At 40.7% G+C, this 18,379-nt stretch overlaps 1 protein-coding gene across 1 annotated transcript in view; it reads right to left on the bottom strand.

Moving 5' to 3' along the window:
• Window positions 1-18,379, bottom strand: part of LOC142655268 (unconventional myosin-X-like) — a 90,108-nt gene that overhangs the window by 47,972 nt on the left and 23,757 nt on the right. The window contains exons 3-6 of the mRNA XM_075829191.1: window positions 5,385-5,543; window positions 3,796-3,983; window positions 2,641-2,769; window positions 1,245-1,369 (exon numbers count right to left, since the gene is read on the bottom strand). Coding sequence (XP_075685306.1) covers window positions 1,245-1,369; window positions 2,641-2,769; window positions 3,796-3,983; window positions 5,385-5,543 — 601 coding nt within the window. The remainder of the gene's footprint in view (window positions 1-1,244; window positions 1,370-2,640; window positions 2,770-3,795; window positions 3,984-5,384; window positions 5,544-18,379) is intronic.

Raw genomic sequence — 18,379 nt, 5'->3', positions numbered from 1 at the left:
TAGTAGTTATATTCTTGTATATAGGGGCAGTATTATAGTAGATATATTCTTGTACATAGGGGGCAGTATTATAGTAGTTATATTCTTGTATATAGGAGCAGTATTATAGTAGTTATATTCTTGTACATAGAGGGCAGTATTATAGTAATTATATTCTTGTATATACGAGCAGTATTATAGTAGTTATATTCTTGTATACAGGAGCAGTATTATAGTAGTTATATTCTTGTACATAGGGGGCAGTATTATAGTAGTTATATTCTTGTACATAGGGGCAGTATTATAGTAGTTATATTCTTGTATATAGGAGGCAGTATTATAGTAGTTATATTCTTGTATACAGGAGGCAGTATTATAGTAGTTATATTCTTGTATATAGGGGCAGTATTATAGTAGTTATATTCTTGTATATAGGGGCAGTATTATAGTAGTTATATTCTTGTATATAGGGAGCAGTATTATAGTAGTTATATTCTTGTATATAGGGGGCATTATTATAGTAGTTATACTCTTGTATATAGGGGGCAGTATTATAGTAGTTATATTCTTGTATATAGGGTGCAATATTATAGTAGTTATATTCTTGTATATAGGGGCATTATTATAGTAGTTATACTCTTTTATATAGGGGCAGTATTATAGTAGTTATATTCTTGTATATAGAGGGCAGTATTATAGTAGTTATATTCTTGTATATAGGGGCAGTATTATAGTAGTTATATTCTTGTATATAGGGGGCGGTATTATAGTAGTTATATTCTTGTATATAGGGGGCAGTATTATAGTAGTTATATGCTTGTATATAGAAGCAGTATTATAGTAGTTATATTCTTGTATATGGGGGGCAGTATTATAGTAGTATATTCTTGTACATAGGGGGCAGTATTATAGTAGTATATTCTTGTACATAGGGGGCAGTAGTATTGCACCATTGATATAAGTTTTTGCGATATATTCTGACTATTCTTGAATTACTGGTGCACTGTTATTTTTAGCATGAACTGAATAATATTCTGATTCCACTCCTGCAGAGAATTCTCATGTGCTCGGGTTGATTATCGGATAGTCAGAGTGTCTCTGTTTATTTATAAAGTGAGAATTACATTTCCGCTTTTTCTGTATTTGACACAAAACAAACTCGTGCAGTTCCTCTGTGGTGAAAGGTTGGAGTAATTGGTTCTCTGCGCTGCGGTGTACTCTGCCCATGATATGAACCGTCACCATATGCTCGGTAAGAAGGATACAGTCCACCACTCGGCCCCCCTGGATGTGGCCCTGCTGGGAGAAGTGCAGCTGGATGAATTTTCCAAAGCGACTCGAGTTGTTATTGTAAACAGTCTTGGCATTTCCAAAAGCTTCGAGGATCGGGCTGTGGATGGAGACATAACTCAGAGGGCAAATCCAGCAAATACATACACAGAACCGGGATCATATTAATCCTATATATAAATAATGTACGATGTGGGAGATGTATTAACGCAGGGGCACGATCCGAGTAATGTATGTTAGTACATTGCAGGTCACCAAGTCATAACAAGCAGAATAATGAATAGGTCCTTACATTGACCTATGAAGGGTTAATGGTCATCAAATTACATCGAGATATTCTTCTAAAATCCAGGAAGCCAAGGCACCATGATATAGCGTAGTTATTCACTAATATTTGAATAAAATTTGCAAGTCCCGCCCTATTATATTTAGGAACACCCTAAATTAGGTAGACACACCCCTTTTAGGACAAAATTTACATAAAACCCGCCCATTGAGTCCGGTTTATAAGACATTCCTGTATAAAATTAGATTAGCAAATATACTATAGATACGAAAATAGTATGAAGAACTAATACGCAATTCTGCTCTATATGATCTTAGCTTCCTGATACATGATGAATTTTTTTATAAAGTTAAAGGAATTTTCTAATTGTATATATTTCAAGCTTAATTAATGTATAATGAGAAATTCTGCAACTTTCTATTATATTTTGTGTTTCAATTCATCAGCATTGTCAAGATCTTTGGATATGAACAAGATTCACTGAAGGCAAGCAGAGGTTAAAAACCTGTCTAGCTGACCGGGCTTGTTTTCTCTCCAAAGGAGCTCTGCAGCTTTGGTGTTTGTTATTGTTTTTGTTTTTGCAAGAATGTTTTCATTCACTGACTGCAATCCGAGATCTTGACAATACCGATGAAGTGAAACAAGTAGATGAAGTCAAAAGTATATTAGAAAGTTGTAGAATTTTTCATTATAGTATGATTAAAAGGGTTTACCAGGAATGTGAATTGATGGCCTATCCTCAGGATAAGTCTTGAATGTTTGATTGGTAGGGTCTGCAACCAGCCACTGACCAGCGGAACAGAGGGATCTCTGCGCTTTGTGGCACTTGTCCATATGTGTGGCTATGCCTGGTACTGCAGCTCCGCTCCATTCACCATTCTGCTGATCAGTGTGGGCCCTGGGGATCGAACACCCACCGATCACTCATCCCAAGGATAGGTTTTCAATGTATATTCCTGGTATATCTCTAAGATTTTAATACATAAAAGCCCTTTAATAGTAGGAGAAATCCTTCTTCTTATACATACTAGCAAGCAGAATACAGACTTCAACTACATTATAGGATGTTCTAGTTAATGTCTGACCTGCTCTCCATGATGGCCACTTCCACACGTGTCTGATTGTTCCCTCCACCTGCGCAGCTCTGACTCATCGAGGAAAGGAATTTTAGGAGCAGTTTGGTGCTTTCTGTTTTGCCAGCTCCACTCTCTCCACTGAAAGAAGACAACAAATGTATAAAATACTCCACTGTTATATATGTAAGAGCTTCTAAAAGTTCAGATTTAAGGTTCTCCCTGGAAAAACTCATAAATCTTATACATAGGGGGCAGTATTATAGTAGTTATATTCTTATACATAGGGGGCAGTATTATAGTAGTTATATTCTTGTATATAGGAGTAGTATTATAGTAGTTATATTCTTGTATATAGGAGCAGTATTATAGTAGTTATATTCTTGTATATACGGGTAGTATTATAGTAGTTATATTCTTGTATATAGGAGCAGTATTATAGTAGTTATATTCTTGTATATAGGAGGCAGTATTATAGTAGTTATATTCTTGTATATAGGAGGCAGTATTATAGTAGTTATATTCTTGTATATAGGGGCAGTATTATAGTAGTTATATTCTTGTATATAGGGGCAGTATTATAGTAGTTATATTCTTGTACATAGGGGGCAGTATTATAGTAGTTATAATCTTGTATATAGGAGCAGTATTATAGTAGTTATATTCTTGTATATAGGAGGCAGTATTATAGTAGTTCTATTCTTGTATATAGGAGCAGTATTATAGTAGTTATATTCTTGTATATAGGGGGCAGTATTATAGTAGTTATATTCTTGTATATAGGAGCAGTATTATAGTAGTTATATTCTTGTATATAGGGGGCAGTATTATAGTAGTTATATTCTTGTATATAGGGGACAGTATTATAGTAGTTATATTCTTGTATATAGGGAGCAGTATTATAGTAGTTATATTCTTGTATATAGGGGCAGTATTATAGTAGTTATATTCTTGTATATAGGAGCAGTATTATAGTAGTTATATTCTTGTACATAGGGGGCAGTATTATAGTAATTGTATTCCTGTACATGGGGGGAAATATTAAAAGTAGCTAGAGATGGTAGAAGAAAGATATTCAACATAGTTTATCATCAGGACAGTGGCTGAATGCGCTGGTTAGATGGTAGGTAATTGCTTTTAACTAACTGGAATAATTTTGCTTCATACCTGATGAGGACGCACTGGCTGTCACGTCTCTTCCACAAGCAGCGGTAACACTCATTGGCTATAGCAAATATGTGTGGGGGAAGTTCTCCTAAGTGATGACGACTGTATAACTCCACTGCACCCTCATCATACAATCCTGCGATCTGCTTATAGGGATTCACTGAAGCCAGAATAGAACCGATATTGGTCTAGAATAAAGTATAAACACTGTGAACAATATTCTCAACTATTACTGCCAAACATTCTATTGGAAATTATACTTTATTTCTGGAAATGTTCTAGCAGCTTCAAATAAAAGACAACATTGTGACATGAACCTTAGAATGAAGAATCAGTTGTATTTTGTTAAAGCGTAAATCCAATTTCTAGGAGATTAGTTTCTAAAAATAGTTACATAATTATTATTATACATTGATCTCAATAATGAAACAGTATGCAGTAAGCTCCCCCTAGTGGTGGCTGCATGAAGCCAGAATTCTAGAATTTAATATCTATGCAGGAGACGGAGAGCTCTGACTAATATAAGGAAAAGATCCAGAACAGAATATTGGACCTCAGAATGGTGTTAAAAAGGTGGAGATAAAGGAAGCCTGCTGTTCTGCTAGGCAGCAACGTTCTCATGTGCCACCCCGGAGCATCCATAGGAAATACTTTGCTTGCAGGACGGCACTCATGTAGTGTGTAGCCAATGTACTAGTGTCGGTAAGAGCTGGAGAGTTGGAGTCCAGCACAGGGAACCGACAGGCACTTCGCTATAAGGGGTGCAAATCTAACAGTCGCAACCCAGATCCTGGTGTCCAAATGTCTATCTGCCAGGTAAGAAGACACCTATAGTTTTATAAATAGCACATAGTAGGTGGGGGGCCCGGTTACAGATTTTTGCATTGGGGTCCAGGAGCTTAAACCTATGCCTTTAGAGACAAATTTGTGTTTCTCCTGTCTTTAGTTTACAGAGGATCGCTTATACTGATACAATGTAACACACTGCAGCTGTGGGAAAACAGGACTAGGTCAGGACAGGTTCTCAGACTTTAAACAAGGAGGAATCAGAGATCTTTATAGAGAGAAATCGTAACACAAAAAGGGGAGAAATTCTGAAGACTGGCGCTTTATACGCACTGGAGTAAAATGCGCCTGATTTATTAAAAGGCGCATGCCTCGTAATAAATTAGGCAGACCTCTGGCTGTCAGTGTGCCAGAAGGGGAAATCTACGGCAGCTGTGAGCTGGAGTAGATTACCGCTAATATTTACGTCAGTTTTTAGCGTAAATTATAGTAAACTTTTTGAGCCGTTAGTGACCACGCCCCTTCTCTAAGCCCCACCTACTTTTGGGGAAAGTGGCAAAGACGGCATAAAAATGTAAAAGTCGCTAAAAATTTCTTTCAACTTTTAGATTTAAAGAAACTGGCGTAGAGTATATAATAAATTCCCCTCAAAGTATAATCACAAGATGGCAGAACATTTCATTATGCAAGGAGTCCTTATTGTAGAAATGTGGCAAGAAGCAGCAGAGAAAGTCGTACACAAAATGATGCTTATTTATTGACGCTGTTCATTGCATCGTGGAGGTCGGCAGGTCACGACTTACATAGATTTTATCATCTTTGTAGCGTTGATGAAGATTCAACATGATGGCAGCTTCATGTAGGTCGGCCAGCAAGGACATGTCCTCCACACCTTCCCTGTTACTCCGATGCATCGGAAGCACCAAGTCCCTGGTGAGGGCATTTCGGGGGTACATGAACTCCTGAAAAGACAGAAGGAAATACTTCTAATTAGCAAGTTCATACAAATATGAAGACCCTACATGTTCAGCTCCAAATTTTTGTGCATAGGGGGCAGTATTATAGTAGTTATATTCATATATATATAGGGGCAGTATTATAGTAGTTCTATTCTTGTATATAGGAGGCAGTATTATAGTAGTTATATTCTTGTATATAGGGGCAGTATTATAGTAGTTATATTCTTGTATATAGGGGGCAGTATTATAGTAGCTATATTCTTGTATATAGGGCGCAGTATTATAGTAGTTATATTCTTGTATATAGGGGGCAGTATTATAGTACTTATATTCCTGTATATAGGGGCAGTATTATAGTAGATATATTCTTGTACATAGGAGGCAGTATTATAGTAGTTATATTCTTGTATATAGGGGGCAGTATTATAGTAGTTATATTCTTATATATAGGGGGCAGTATTATAGTAGTTGTATTCTTATATATAGGAGCAGTATTATAGTAGTTATATTCTTGTATATAGGAGGCAGTATTATAGTAGTTATATTCTTGTATATAGGGGCAGTATTATTGTAGTTATATTCTTGTATATAGGAGCAGTATTATAGCAGTTATATTCTTGTATATAGAGGGCAGTATTATAGTAGTTATATTCTTGTATATAGGGGGCAGTATTATAGTAGTTATATTCTTGTATATAGGGGGCAGTATTATAGTAGTTATATTCTCATATAGGAGCAGTATTATAGTAGTTATATTCTTGTATATAGGGGCAGTATTATAGCAGTTATATTCTTGTATATAGAGGGCAGTATTATAGTAGTTATATTCTTATATATAGGGGGCAGTATTATAGTAGTTATATTCTTATATATAGGGGGTAGTATTATAGTAGTTATATTCTTGTATATAGAGGCAGTATTATAGTAGTTATATTCCTGTATATAGGAGCAGTATTATAGTAGTTATATTCTTGTATATAGAGGGCAGTATTATAGTAGTTATATTCTTATATATAGGGGGCAGTATTATAGTAGTTATATTCTTGTATATGGGGGCGGTATTATAGTAGTTATATTCTTGTATATAGGGGCAGTATTATAGTAGTTATATTCTTGTATATAGGGGGCAGCATTATAGTAGTTATATTCTTGTACATAGGGTGCAGTATTATATCAATTTACTATGGAACATAGGGGGGGGGGGCGTATTTTTTGTAATTATATTCTTGAGCCTTCCAAACCAGTATACAAAATAATGTAAAGTAAGAATAACAACTTCAGGCCACACACTACTCAATACTTCCATAGCTCAACTTTTCGCCACCTACTGGTGATTTTGGAAACTACATGTGATTGGAGCATTGATCTGAATTCCCGGCACGGCCCTTTACTGGAATTCTGCTTTTACAGCTTTCAGTCAGCAGCTATAAACTGTAATGACTGACATCAATGCTGCCCTGTAAAACACACACAGAATACTGACAACTGGCTGTTCACGCCACAGCCTTCTCTTTAAAGGCACCACCTGCATTTCTCTTTTCATGGGCACGGCGTGACGTTATTGGCTTCATGTTTGTCAAGTTTACAGGAAATGGAGATTTCAAATGTATAATGGGAATTGTTGCAACAGAATTGCAATCCTCACTGGTTTTGAAACACTCGCATGTTAACATAATTATGATTTTTAAGAGCATGTTCCTTGAAATTAAAACATTCCCGGGAAAGTCCTTGACTCATCTTCTCTAGTTATGTTGGGAAAATTCTAGTCAGCGGTTTCTTGGAAAGATGGATGACAAGTAACATGACCATAACGGGTTATCACCAAGCTTTCCAGACTCCCTGATTGGTACATTCCTTTAAAGGCTATGTACACCTTCGAAAGCTAATTTTTTATCATTTTTTTATATATAAAACATCTATCAGCGCGTTTGGTGCAACTTTCTAATTCGTTTTTATGAAAAATGATTTTTACTTTGAGATACAGCCGCTTTGTATTCTGTATAGAGCAGCTGTATCTAGATCTTAGACCTGAATCCGTCCAGTCCACGGGACTGACAGGATCAGTGTCAGCAGGTCAGGATCCACCTGTAATCTATCACATCTAAGTTATGAACTGTCAAAGACACTCCGGACCCGCTGATCTGACGGATTCAGGTCTCCACACTGGATACAGCTACTTTGTATACAGAATACAAAGCAGCTGTATCTCAAAAAGTAAAAATACATTAATAAAATGTAATTACAAAGTTGCAAACACACTGATACATTTTTTCTATTTAAAAAATAAATAAAAAAGATAAAAACCGCTTTCCAAGGTGTACATAGCCTTTAAAAGAAGTTTCCACTGCCGGACAACTAATGACCTATCCACCGGATAGGTCATCAGTACATGATCAGTGCGGGTCCGACACCCGGACCCTGTACCGATCAACTGCCTGCGGGCACCGGATGTTATTGAACATTATGCAATGTACGGAGCCGGAAGCAGTTGGCTCCGTACATTGCATAGCGGGCGCGCTGCATAACTGCTCCTATTCATTTGAATAGAAGCATAGGTGCAGTACTGCAGCTCGGCCGCTATTCCGTGAACGGAGCCAACTGCTTCCAGCATGGACGTCCAGTGCCCAGAGGCAGCCGATCTATGTGGGGTCCGGGTGTTGGACCCGCACCGATCTTATACAGATGACCTATGTGATGGATAGGTCATTAGTTGTACGGTAGTGGACAACCCCTTTAAGTAAATCTGTCCCTGATTTCGGGCGGCCGGTGGTATGTCCCTGACTCAACTGTATCTGCATACTCAGGACACAGATACAGTTGAACCCAATGCTGAAGCAGGGAACCGTCAGTTCCCTGCTTCAGCATTAGTACAGAGGACTCCCAGGGCACAGTGATACTTTAAGCGCCGAGCCCGGGGAAACCTGTGACGTGACGGTCCATATATGAACAGTGATGTCAGGGGCTCCTCCAGGAGTGGAAACCCCGGCCACAGCGTGGGCCAATGCTCTGGCTGGGGATTCCACCTCTAGAGGAAGCCCCAATGGCTACAGGGAGGGGGTAGCACTGTCTACGGGGGGGTGATACTATGTACGTGGGCACTGGCACGAAGGGCAGCTATGGGGAATTCTACTGTATGGTGGCAGCTGTGTGGCATCTCTGTGGGAATGATACTGTATGGGGGCATCTCTGTGGGCATTATACTGTATGGGGCAGCTATTTGGAATTATTCTGTGCGGGAGGCACTATGGGAGCATGATACTGCGTGGGCTGACCCAGGTGCGTATGGGTGGGGATTGTGCATGGCTTAAAAGGGAAAACAACTTGCTGCGGCATCGGTTGTCCCTCTTTGTGTTAGTACAACAACATCTCCACAAACTAATAACGGCTGCTATTTAGGCCAGACAGGATGTAGATATTGATGTATTTGGTGATTTGCAGCCACACAGTCTCCATGACAACACTGCACCGGACAATCTCTCAGTAGTGCAGCCTCAGGCTCTGGCCTGCAACTGATCATATCTCAGGCTAGGAGTAAGAGAATTAAAAAAAAAACTGATTTAAAATTTTTAATGTTCACTAAAGGCACCCTGGAAAAAAACAAAAAAAACAACGTCTAATAAACATTTTTATAAAAAAAAAAAAAAAAGGGCTATACCCACCTATATCCATGGGGAATGCCATAAATGTCTGAGAGAGAAGGGACGCGCACCTGTTTCCAGAACAAGGGTCATCTGACCCCCCCCCCCCCCATTCCATTTGGTGATGCGTCCGTCGCTGTATTGAGGCAGAGAATAAATGGAAAGTTACGCGGCTCTTTTTATTGATTCCTATGGGAATTACGAACAAAGGCGAGCAAGTGGGCCATGCGGTTTCATAACGCTTGTAGAAATTAATTAATTGTGAGAGCCACGCACATGTGCATTCTCCATCTTAGTGTGGCGCCGTTTACTAGGCGGGACGGGGTTGGCTGCCCCCCGTTCTGGAGGTAGGTGCGGGTCTCAGAGCTGGGACCTGCATCCATCAGAAATTTATGGAATATCCCGTGGCCGAGCCATAAATGTCTGAGATCGGAATAACCCTTTAAACATCTAAGGGGGGAACTTAATACAGTTTACAAACCGCGCAAAAGTTGCATTTTGTAGTAAAAATTGTGACTGTCTGCAAACTTCCCCCGCTTACAGCACCTTTCTATAAAGTGGGCAGAGCTTAGCAGAAGGGGCGGGCCATCCGCAGCCCAACGCATTTTCTATAGTTTAGGCAAGAAACTGGCGTAAATCTACGCCAGCTGGCATAGATTCCACTTTATTAATTAGGTGCATTTTACTCCAACTTTCTTTATACTAAGGACTTGTGCACACGTGAAGGAATTGCTGCAGAAAATGTCAGCAGCAATTCCGTTGAAAGTAGCAGACAAGCCGCCGCGGGAAAAAACGGTTTTTACGGCAGAAAATGGTGCGCATTTTACTGCGTTTTTCACAATGTTGGGAGATGGTGACTTCTCCGAAAAACTAAGCAATTCAGTCCACTTCCCGCAGCAGGAATGGACATGGTGCGGTACGAAACATAGTCAATTTGGAGGCGTAATTTTTACGCAGGGTGTGGGTGAGATTTATTTAATCTCACCCACTTTGCTGCTACTGTATTCTGCTGCGTATTTTCCATCCGCAATTCCAGACGGAAAACATGCAGCAATTCTGTTATGTGTGGACAAGCCCTGAGACTCGTGGATGAAACGCCAGTCTTCATAAATTCCCCAATAAGTTCTGCATTTGAGTGAGGGGCTAGGAACCTTTACACACCGCTGCCCAAATGCCTGAACAGTCAGTCCTTCCCCGATCACCGAGTTGCACCAGGAATTTTATTGCACAAGTTAAAAAGGCATTTAATTTTTTATTTTTTTTTAACACAATTTCACTTTTTCACCCCCCCCCCCCCCTCCCCCTTGTTGGGTAACAGTCCAGAATAAGGGAATGGCAGAAGTCAAGTGGTTGTCACATTTGTGCAACATTTACCATTGGCCTTTGGTGGACTGCAACCATTGCACAACTCTGCGGTGTCAGTGATGTAGGATTGTACGGCATTCACTATGGAGGTTGTCTTTATCTGCAACCCGCTGCCATTAAATCACACGTTTTGTGCGGCCCGGTGCGCTGCCGCATTTCCCGGGCTTAGTAGTATTCTGGTATCAGCAAATAATCATTCAATAAAAAGTTATACAATTTTCTAATACACAGTAAAACTCATGTAATTCAGCCGCAATGAGATCGAACATGTGCCGGATTATCAAATATTCTGGATTATCAGCCAGACAGTCACAGTGATTTCTGTTCTGTGCTGGAAACAAGTGCTGGATTATCAGATGGTGTATTATAGGAATGGTATTGTACGCTGTATCAATTCTGTGTAGTCCATGCTTGTAGTCATTGAACGGAAACCTTCATCAGATGAAAATCTGTCATGGTCAGGTGATGATCACAGCTGCACGGCTCGTTACAAGAACGAGCTCTGATAAGGAAAAGTCCAACGTCGCAGCGGCCGCATGTGGGCAAAACACCACTGATTTGTGGTAGCCATTAACAGAGCAACGCGCAAAATCGTGGGGCTATTGGCCACCACAAATGGACGGAGATTCTGCTGCTACGTCGATCTGTGTCCTGAAAACCGTACTGTAACAAGCCCTACACCTGTGTGATGATCACATGACAGACAGAATAAATATTCATTTCCCAGGAACAAACAATGAAGGACCCTACTCAATGACAGCAAGCAGAGGTCCATGAGAAAAACTGAATTGATACAGAAAGTATATCAAACAATTTTACAATAAATACGATTTTATTTGCGAATATTCCATTAAACGCTTTGTTTTTTTGCTTTTCAATTGACGCATTCCAAGTTAGTTTTTACGTTGTTCACCGTGCTGTATTTAGGACAGGTTTACATATATATGGCAGTGTATTAGCGAAGGCCTCATGCACACGACCGTGAGGTGTTTTTTACTGTCCGCAAATACAGAGCCGATAGCTACGGATACAGATCTGTAGCCGTCCACAATTGCGGAAGAGCCCATAGACTTCCTAGGGCACATATACGGACAATACAACCTAATCCATATTTTGCGGTTCATTTCTACGACACATCTGTAAATATTACGGACTAAATCGCGGAACCATTTATTCTATTGGCCACGGACACCTTTCCGTATATATACACGGATGTGTGTCCGTGCCGTAGAAATGATCTGCAAAATATAGAACATGTCTCATTCTGGTCTGCACATGTGGCACGAAGTCTGTAGGCGCTCCCGCAATTGCAGACGTCTACAGATGTGTATCCATAGCCGTCGGATTCGGGGACAATAAAAACCCTTACGGTCGTGTGAATGAGGCCTTATTCTGTGCTCTCCTATAAAGCCTTGCCTCCTTCAAGGCGGAAGAGCATAGAAGTCAGGCCTGACAGCCTTCACTAGGCCTCCAGTTGCCATGACAACCAATCAGTGCCGAAGGGAAAGCTATCAGGGAACAGAGGTAGCCCCCCCTCCCTCTGTTTAATCGCTTAGATGCCGCTAGTCACAATTGACCGCTCTATCTAAAAGGGGTTAAACGGCCGGGATCAGTCCGATCAGTTTTATATCCGATCCCAGCCGTTGCAGTCGGGTGTCAGCTGTATAAAACAACCATTACTAAACGGGTACGGTGCAGGCTCAGCTCCTGTGTTGTATCGTCAGTGCGTATATTCACCGTACACGTACGGCGCATGTCGCCCAGGAGTTGCAAGACAAAGATGTTAGAGGGGGGACAGTTCCCACAACAAAGAAGGGACTTTCTGGCAGCCATGATAAATTAGATTTCACAGACAACCTCTTCTTAGTAAATGATAGATAATATAAAAAGCGACATGACGGGAGACAACAGAGCCTTGCACAAGGTCACGGAATGCTGCGTGACATTACACAGACATACATGTAACGCTCATGCCTGGATTTGTATTATAAATTAATCTCTCCGTATCAACCACAGACTCGGCTCTGCTTTCACTCACACTCCCCGAACAGCAGGGACCGTGTCTGAAACCACAAATACCTTCTATGTTATTACACTAACTAATTTTTCAATGCCCTGCCTAAGTGTCAGTCTTCACTGTATTTCCTGGAATTATATTCATGCATCAGGATAAACCGTGCTCAAATTCCATGTTCAGATAACATGTGAGGCAGTGCAAGGAGTTCTCGGAGTAGCGTTTCATCATTGTTTTCGTGTAAATACAACACCTCCCTCCCCCTGGATAAGACCCCAAATAGACGCTCCAAAACAGCACAAGGCAGAAGTGATGAAAGTTGCCCAGTGTTACCCAATTATCACTTTCTAGGTCATCTGTGGCTGCTTTGTTCCCCCTTTCAGTTCTTTAATTTGTCCTAAATTGCTGCCAGTCTTCCCAGATGATGTGCGGAAACCTAAAAATAGGTTAACCCTTTTATGATCAGATAGAAGTTGAGAATAGTTGGTCAACAGAATTTTACTCTTCCAGTAGTGAATAAATTAGCTCTCCCTTACTAAACCAGGGCTCATATGTAACACCCCCAAAATAAATCAGCCCAATGATATGGAGATCACAACATGGTTAAATGGCCAGACCAGTGTATTGCTCCCGGTCTAAAATCAAACCATTTGATGGCTTACATCACCAAGGACTGAAACCGCCAGCGAATTGGTAATAAAACGGCTGCCATCAGCGTACCGTCATGAATACTGGTCCAAGTGACTGCCACCACTGTACCCTCCTAAGTATTAGTCCAACCCATGAAATAGCTGCCACCAACTTATCCTTATGAATATTGGTCTAACCAATCAAGTATCTGTTGACGCTTCAACCCCAGGGACTTTGTTCTAATCCATGTGATGGCCACCACCATAGTATTATCATGAATATTGGTCAAACCCAAAAAATATCTGCTGCCACTTCAACCTCATGGACATAGGTCAAACCCAAAAAATATCTGCTGCCACTTCAACCTCATGGACATAGGTCTAACCCATGAAGTGGCTACCAATACTAGATCCCCATGAATATTGGTCCAACCCACGTCATGGCCACCACCATAGTATCATCATGGAGATTGGTGAAACCTATAAAATATCTGCTGCCACTTCAACCTCATGGACATTGGTCCAGCCCATGAAGTGGCTGCCAGCACTATTTCTCCAAGAATATTGGTCAAACCCATGTGATGGCCACCACCATAAGTATTGGTCCACCCCATAAAAATATTTTCTGCCACTTCAACGTCATGGACATTGGTCCAACCCATGTGAACGCCACCACTTTAGTATCATGAATATCACTCAAACCCATAAAATATCTGTCACTTCAACGTCATGGATATTGATCCCTCCCATGAAGTGGTTGCCACCACTACTTTCTCGCGAAAATCGGTCTAACCCACATGGCAGCTGACACCACCGTATCTTGTGAATATTAGCCCAAACCATGTGATCGATGCCACCACAAATATTGGTTAACTCCTTAAAGTAGCTACCGCTACATGAACCCACTGAATGTTGGCCCTAACCATGTGGTGGCTTCCTCCAAAATGTAGGATTTTCTTCTAATACACGCAATAAAATATATTTCCCACATTGGACTTCGTCACAACCCAACCTCACTGCGATTTGGTCAACGCAGAACACATTTTGCCTTGGTCACTACCGGTGAGGTAATAAATCTACTTTTATGATAAATATCTCAAGTAGTCTCCAAAGACCAGTCACACCAGCATTAATTAGTCACTTCCAGGGAATAAATCTGTCAAATTGTGTAAAGTCGGCTCCACTGACTGAACCAGCGCTGCCCCATCCCGGCCCCTTCCTGCAGGAAGCTCATTATCCTGGTCTGTTTACTTCTGTTTTGAACTAAAAACATTGTTTGTAAGACCTTAGAGAAAAAAAAACATCAGAGGAACATTAAAAAAAACACAAAAAAAGCCATGACCGACGAGAAAATGAGCTACACAATAAAAAAAAGATCATTTGTTTTGTTTCCTGCATGCTAAATAGGGATGAAGATACCAGGTGTTTAATTCAGATGTGATCCGGGTCATGTCTGCCCTTCTTCACCACGGGTTCCAGGGAGAGAGACGTAAATAGACGACAGGGGTCTCATATCAACGACAAAAATAAGGTCCCTTTCAGGAGCTGCTTGACACCAGCACACTCCTAACCAGACAGTAAGAAGGTCTTGGTGCCCTCATTCAATCATTAGGACCAAAGTACATTGTCCACTTTTTTGGTTGCTACCATTGCAGTATCTCCTTGTACAGGTTCACATCACCCATTAAATGGGAGAACGCCAAACTGGAATGGGCCCCTCTACAGGGGCTCTATAGCAACCACGTGGGCTGCCTTTATAGTACGTACGCCCTTGACCAGGGTGCAAGGGTTGATATAAAGCTTCAGCTTTTATTTCCAAAGCTCACCCTTCATTGCCATTCTATTTTGGGGGGTAAGGTTTTTAGAAAGGGTTTCTGAGACCACCAAGTTTGAAGCCCTGGCAAATTGTATCATGGTCCAACATAAGGATCCAATTTAAGACCATTGCCCCATAATGCTGAATTTATACATATACAATTATTGTCAAGGGCCACCGGCATTACCCAACCTGTTGTGGAGCTACGGATCTCAGCAGGCCACAGACGACCTAGCACCTCTGAGATATTTGCATAGACCAAGATCCTAAAAACAAGGATATTATAGCGTGAAGATCAATTTGCTAACATAGAAGTATTATCTAGCTACCATTTACATTACAAAGATCTTCCCCCTTACACACGTGGTGACAATTCATTAGAATACGTGGCCGCCATTGTCTAGCCTGACAAAAGTCACAGAAAATGGTAATTGTATTAAACCAGTTAATAAGCAAACGAGGGAGAAGACAAATGTCTCTGTGCATTATGGGTAATGATATGCAAATGAAGAATCCCAGCCAGGCGTCTATGAGGAGTGGCCGGTAATTTTATCTCTGCTAAATAGGCCATTTGGCCTGTGGAAATGACATTACCTGTGAACTAGATCAAGCCTGAAAGAGATCAAAGCAGTGAGAATAACCAAAGTGAAGGGGTGAGGACCCCACAGGGCTCTCACAGAGGGGGGGGGGTATTATGGCCGCCCACTTAAATTACAGAGAAGAATTTCTCAATGAGTGTCCTGAGAAAGTATGTCTTAGAATAGACCCAGTGGATCTTATTTTTTTGGAGTATATATATATATATATATATATATATATATATATATATATATATAAATAAGATAATACTAGTATTGAGGGGGTGTTTATTAAAATATTTGGGGGAAAAAAATGGAAAAAAAAAAATCTGACAGAAGAGTGAAAAGATGAATAGTTGTATATTGGACAATTGCTCACAAGACAACGCCATAAAACATAAAAGGAAGGTTTAACACCTGTTTTAATGTCTTGGGGCACGTTCACAAAGCGCTAGAAAAACAATGTGTAAACGTGTCAAATACACCAGCAATTCTTAAAGCACTTTTTAAAAATACTGGTGTTTTTGGACACGTTTTCCACCTGTTTTTTGACATGGTTTGTGCTCACTTTGAGTGTTTTTTTTGGCGCATAATTAGGACTCCCATTGACTATGGAAACACTTGGCACGTTTTCGGCATCAAAGAATTGACCTGATTCTTCTATTTTACACAACGCGTTTTTTTAAATGTGCTTGCATAAATTTTTTTTTTTAAAAACACGTATGTACCAACTGCGCACTTTCCCATTGATTTGAAATGGAAGTATAATCAAGCATTTTTTGACGCATATGTCGGCGATACACGCCATGTGAACAGGGCCCAACAATTGTCAGATCCACTGACTGATATTTCAGGACGTTTTGTCTTCTCTTTGATCCCTTTGACTTGTAAGATTCACTGTGAAAAGTGTCGTAATGATCTGACCCCGGGGTATCAGCTTTCCATAAGACCCGCATGTCCTCCCCTCCGCATATGTATGACTGGCGCTTCAAAGGCGTGATCACAATAGCGGTCCATTTACCTGTAATGCACGTCACTATGGACTGTTTAAAGGGCCATTACAGCTCAAAAAGGGGTTGTCACCCAGCTCTCCAAGACTCTTGACTGACGAATCGGTCTAGCAACCCTGGAACTCTAGGGGCCCAACTTGTAACAATGACACCCCCCCCCCCCCCCCAAACTATGAAATGTCAGTAACAGTCCTACTGTCCTCTTATGGGGCATAGGGGTAATTGGGTCATCCCCCCCGGTGTGCACCCCTATAGTTACATCCCTGGATTTCCCCCCTATCCCCTCATTGCTGTGATAAATGGCAACTATGCCTACTAGGGCAGCAACTCAGCTTTCCCGGACGCCTGAAAGGCACAGCCGATATGTTATAAACAGAAATGTTGGACTAGGGGAAAGAATATAGTATTTCCTATTTGATGCTCAGAGGTTTGGGAAAGCTGGGCCTCTGCGGGAGCTGTAATGTTGACCATATTTATAGTCACCCATCTTTCCTAGGCAGAGATCTAACTAAGACATGGTCGAATAGAGAAGTATAACAACCTAAAAAATTATATTTTCTGAGTTTTTGTTGGTTTTTTTTTTAGGTGGAAATTCCCTTTAAACAGCAGTACAGAGTGTTTAAGGCTAACACAGTTTCTATGAGGATGCTTAGCTTTAATCAGAGTATCTAAAAAAGTTACCAGTAGCATCGAATATTGGATTGTTTTTCAATTCCATGATGCTACAACGCCAAAATGAATTCTAGATAAATCCTAAGGCTATGTTCACACGGCAAACAAAAATCGGCTGTAAAATACGGAGCTATTTGCAAGGAAAAACAGCCCGATTTTCAGCCGTTTTTTTTATTCATCAAGCGGTTTTTACGGCCATATTTTTCTATTAAGACAATGAAAAACGGCTCCAAAAACGGCTCAAGAAGTGACATGCAGTTCTGTTTAACGGGGCATTTTTTTTACGCGCCATTTTAACAAACGGCCTTGTAAAAAAACACCCCATAGGAACGATAGTTTTTTTCCATTGAAATCAATGAGTAGATGTTTTGAGGCGTTCAGCCCCCCATTTTTAGCCGTTTTTCGGGGCTTTTACGGCCGAAAATAAGCAGTGTGAACATACCCTAAATCCAACGTGAATAAATCTAGATCTTGATATTTTGCAGATTTTCTCCCTTTAGTTCAGGATTTCTCATTCTCGTCATGACACAGGGATCGTCTACGGCTCATTCCACGCAGCAATAACCACATCCTGCCCTTTAATAACTATCCCAGGACCCAGTAAAGGGCATTCACACCCACCGGAAATACATGGGGACACACGCACCCCGAGTCTGGGCGCCGGGCTGGAAGTCCCCGATTTTTTTATTATTATTATTTGTACGAAAAACGCCATCTTAGCACGAGGGGTCCGTCTTAGGAATGTGAAGCATCTTCTACAATAACATCAACCACATCTGTGAACAGCTGGTTATCTGTGTTATGTCGCCTTACTCAGCACAAAAATCGATGACTAAATTCACTAAGTGGTGGAGGGACCTGAGGCAGAACAGCGGGACATCACATCCTGGATCAATGGGAAGCGCAGAGTTAAAAACCGCATCAGCAAAGGACATATTAGTATTCTTTTCTTGATGCGGAGGAAGGGAGGGCAGACAATGGCTGCTCTGCTATTCTCTACCGCACAATCTCAGCAGCATTATATTAGGCGACACAGTGATTAACGCCATGTGATGGGCTGCGAGGTTTTATAAAAATTTCTACAACTTGGTCATACACTCAAGATCTCTGCTTGCTG

Source organism: Rhinoderma darwinii, chromosome 6, assembly GCF_050947455.1.
Source record: "Rhinoderma darwinii isolate aRhiDar2 chromosome 6, aRhiDar2.hap1, whole genome shotgun sequence".
In the NCBI taxonomy this organism is placed as follows: domain Eukaryota; kingdom Metazoa; phylum Chordata; class Amphibia; order Anura; family Rhinodermatidae; genus Rhinoderma; species Rhinoderma darwinii.
Note: the sequence above shows the minus strand (reverse complement) of the source record. Positions and strands in the feature narration are given on the sequence as shown.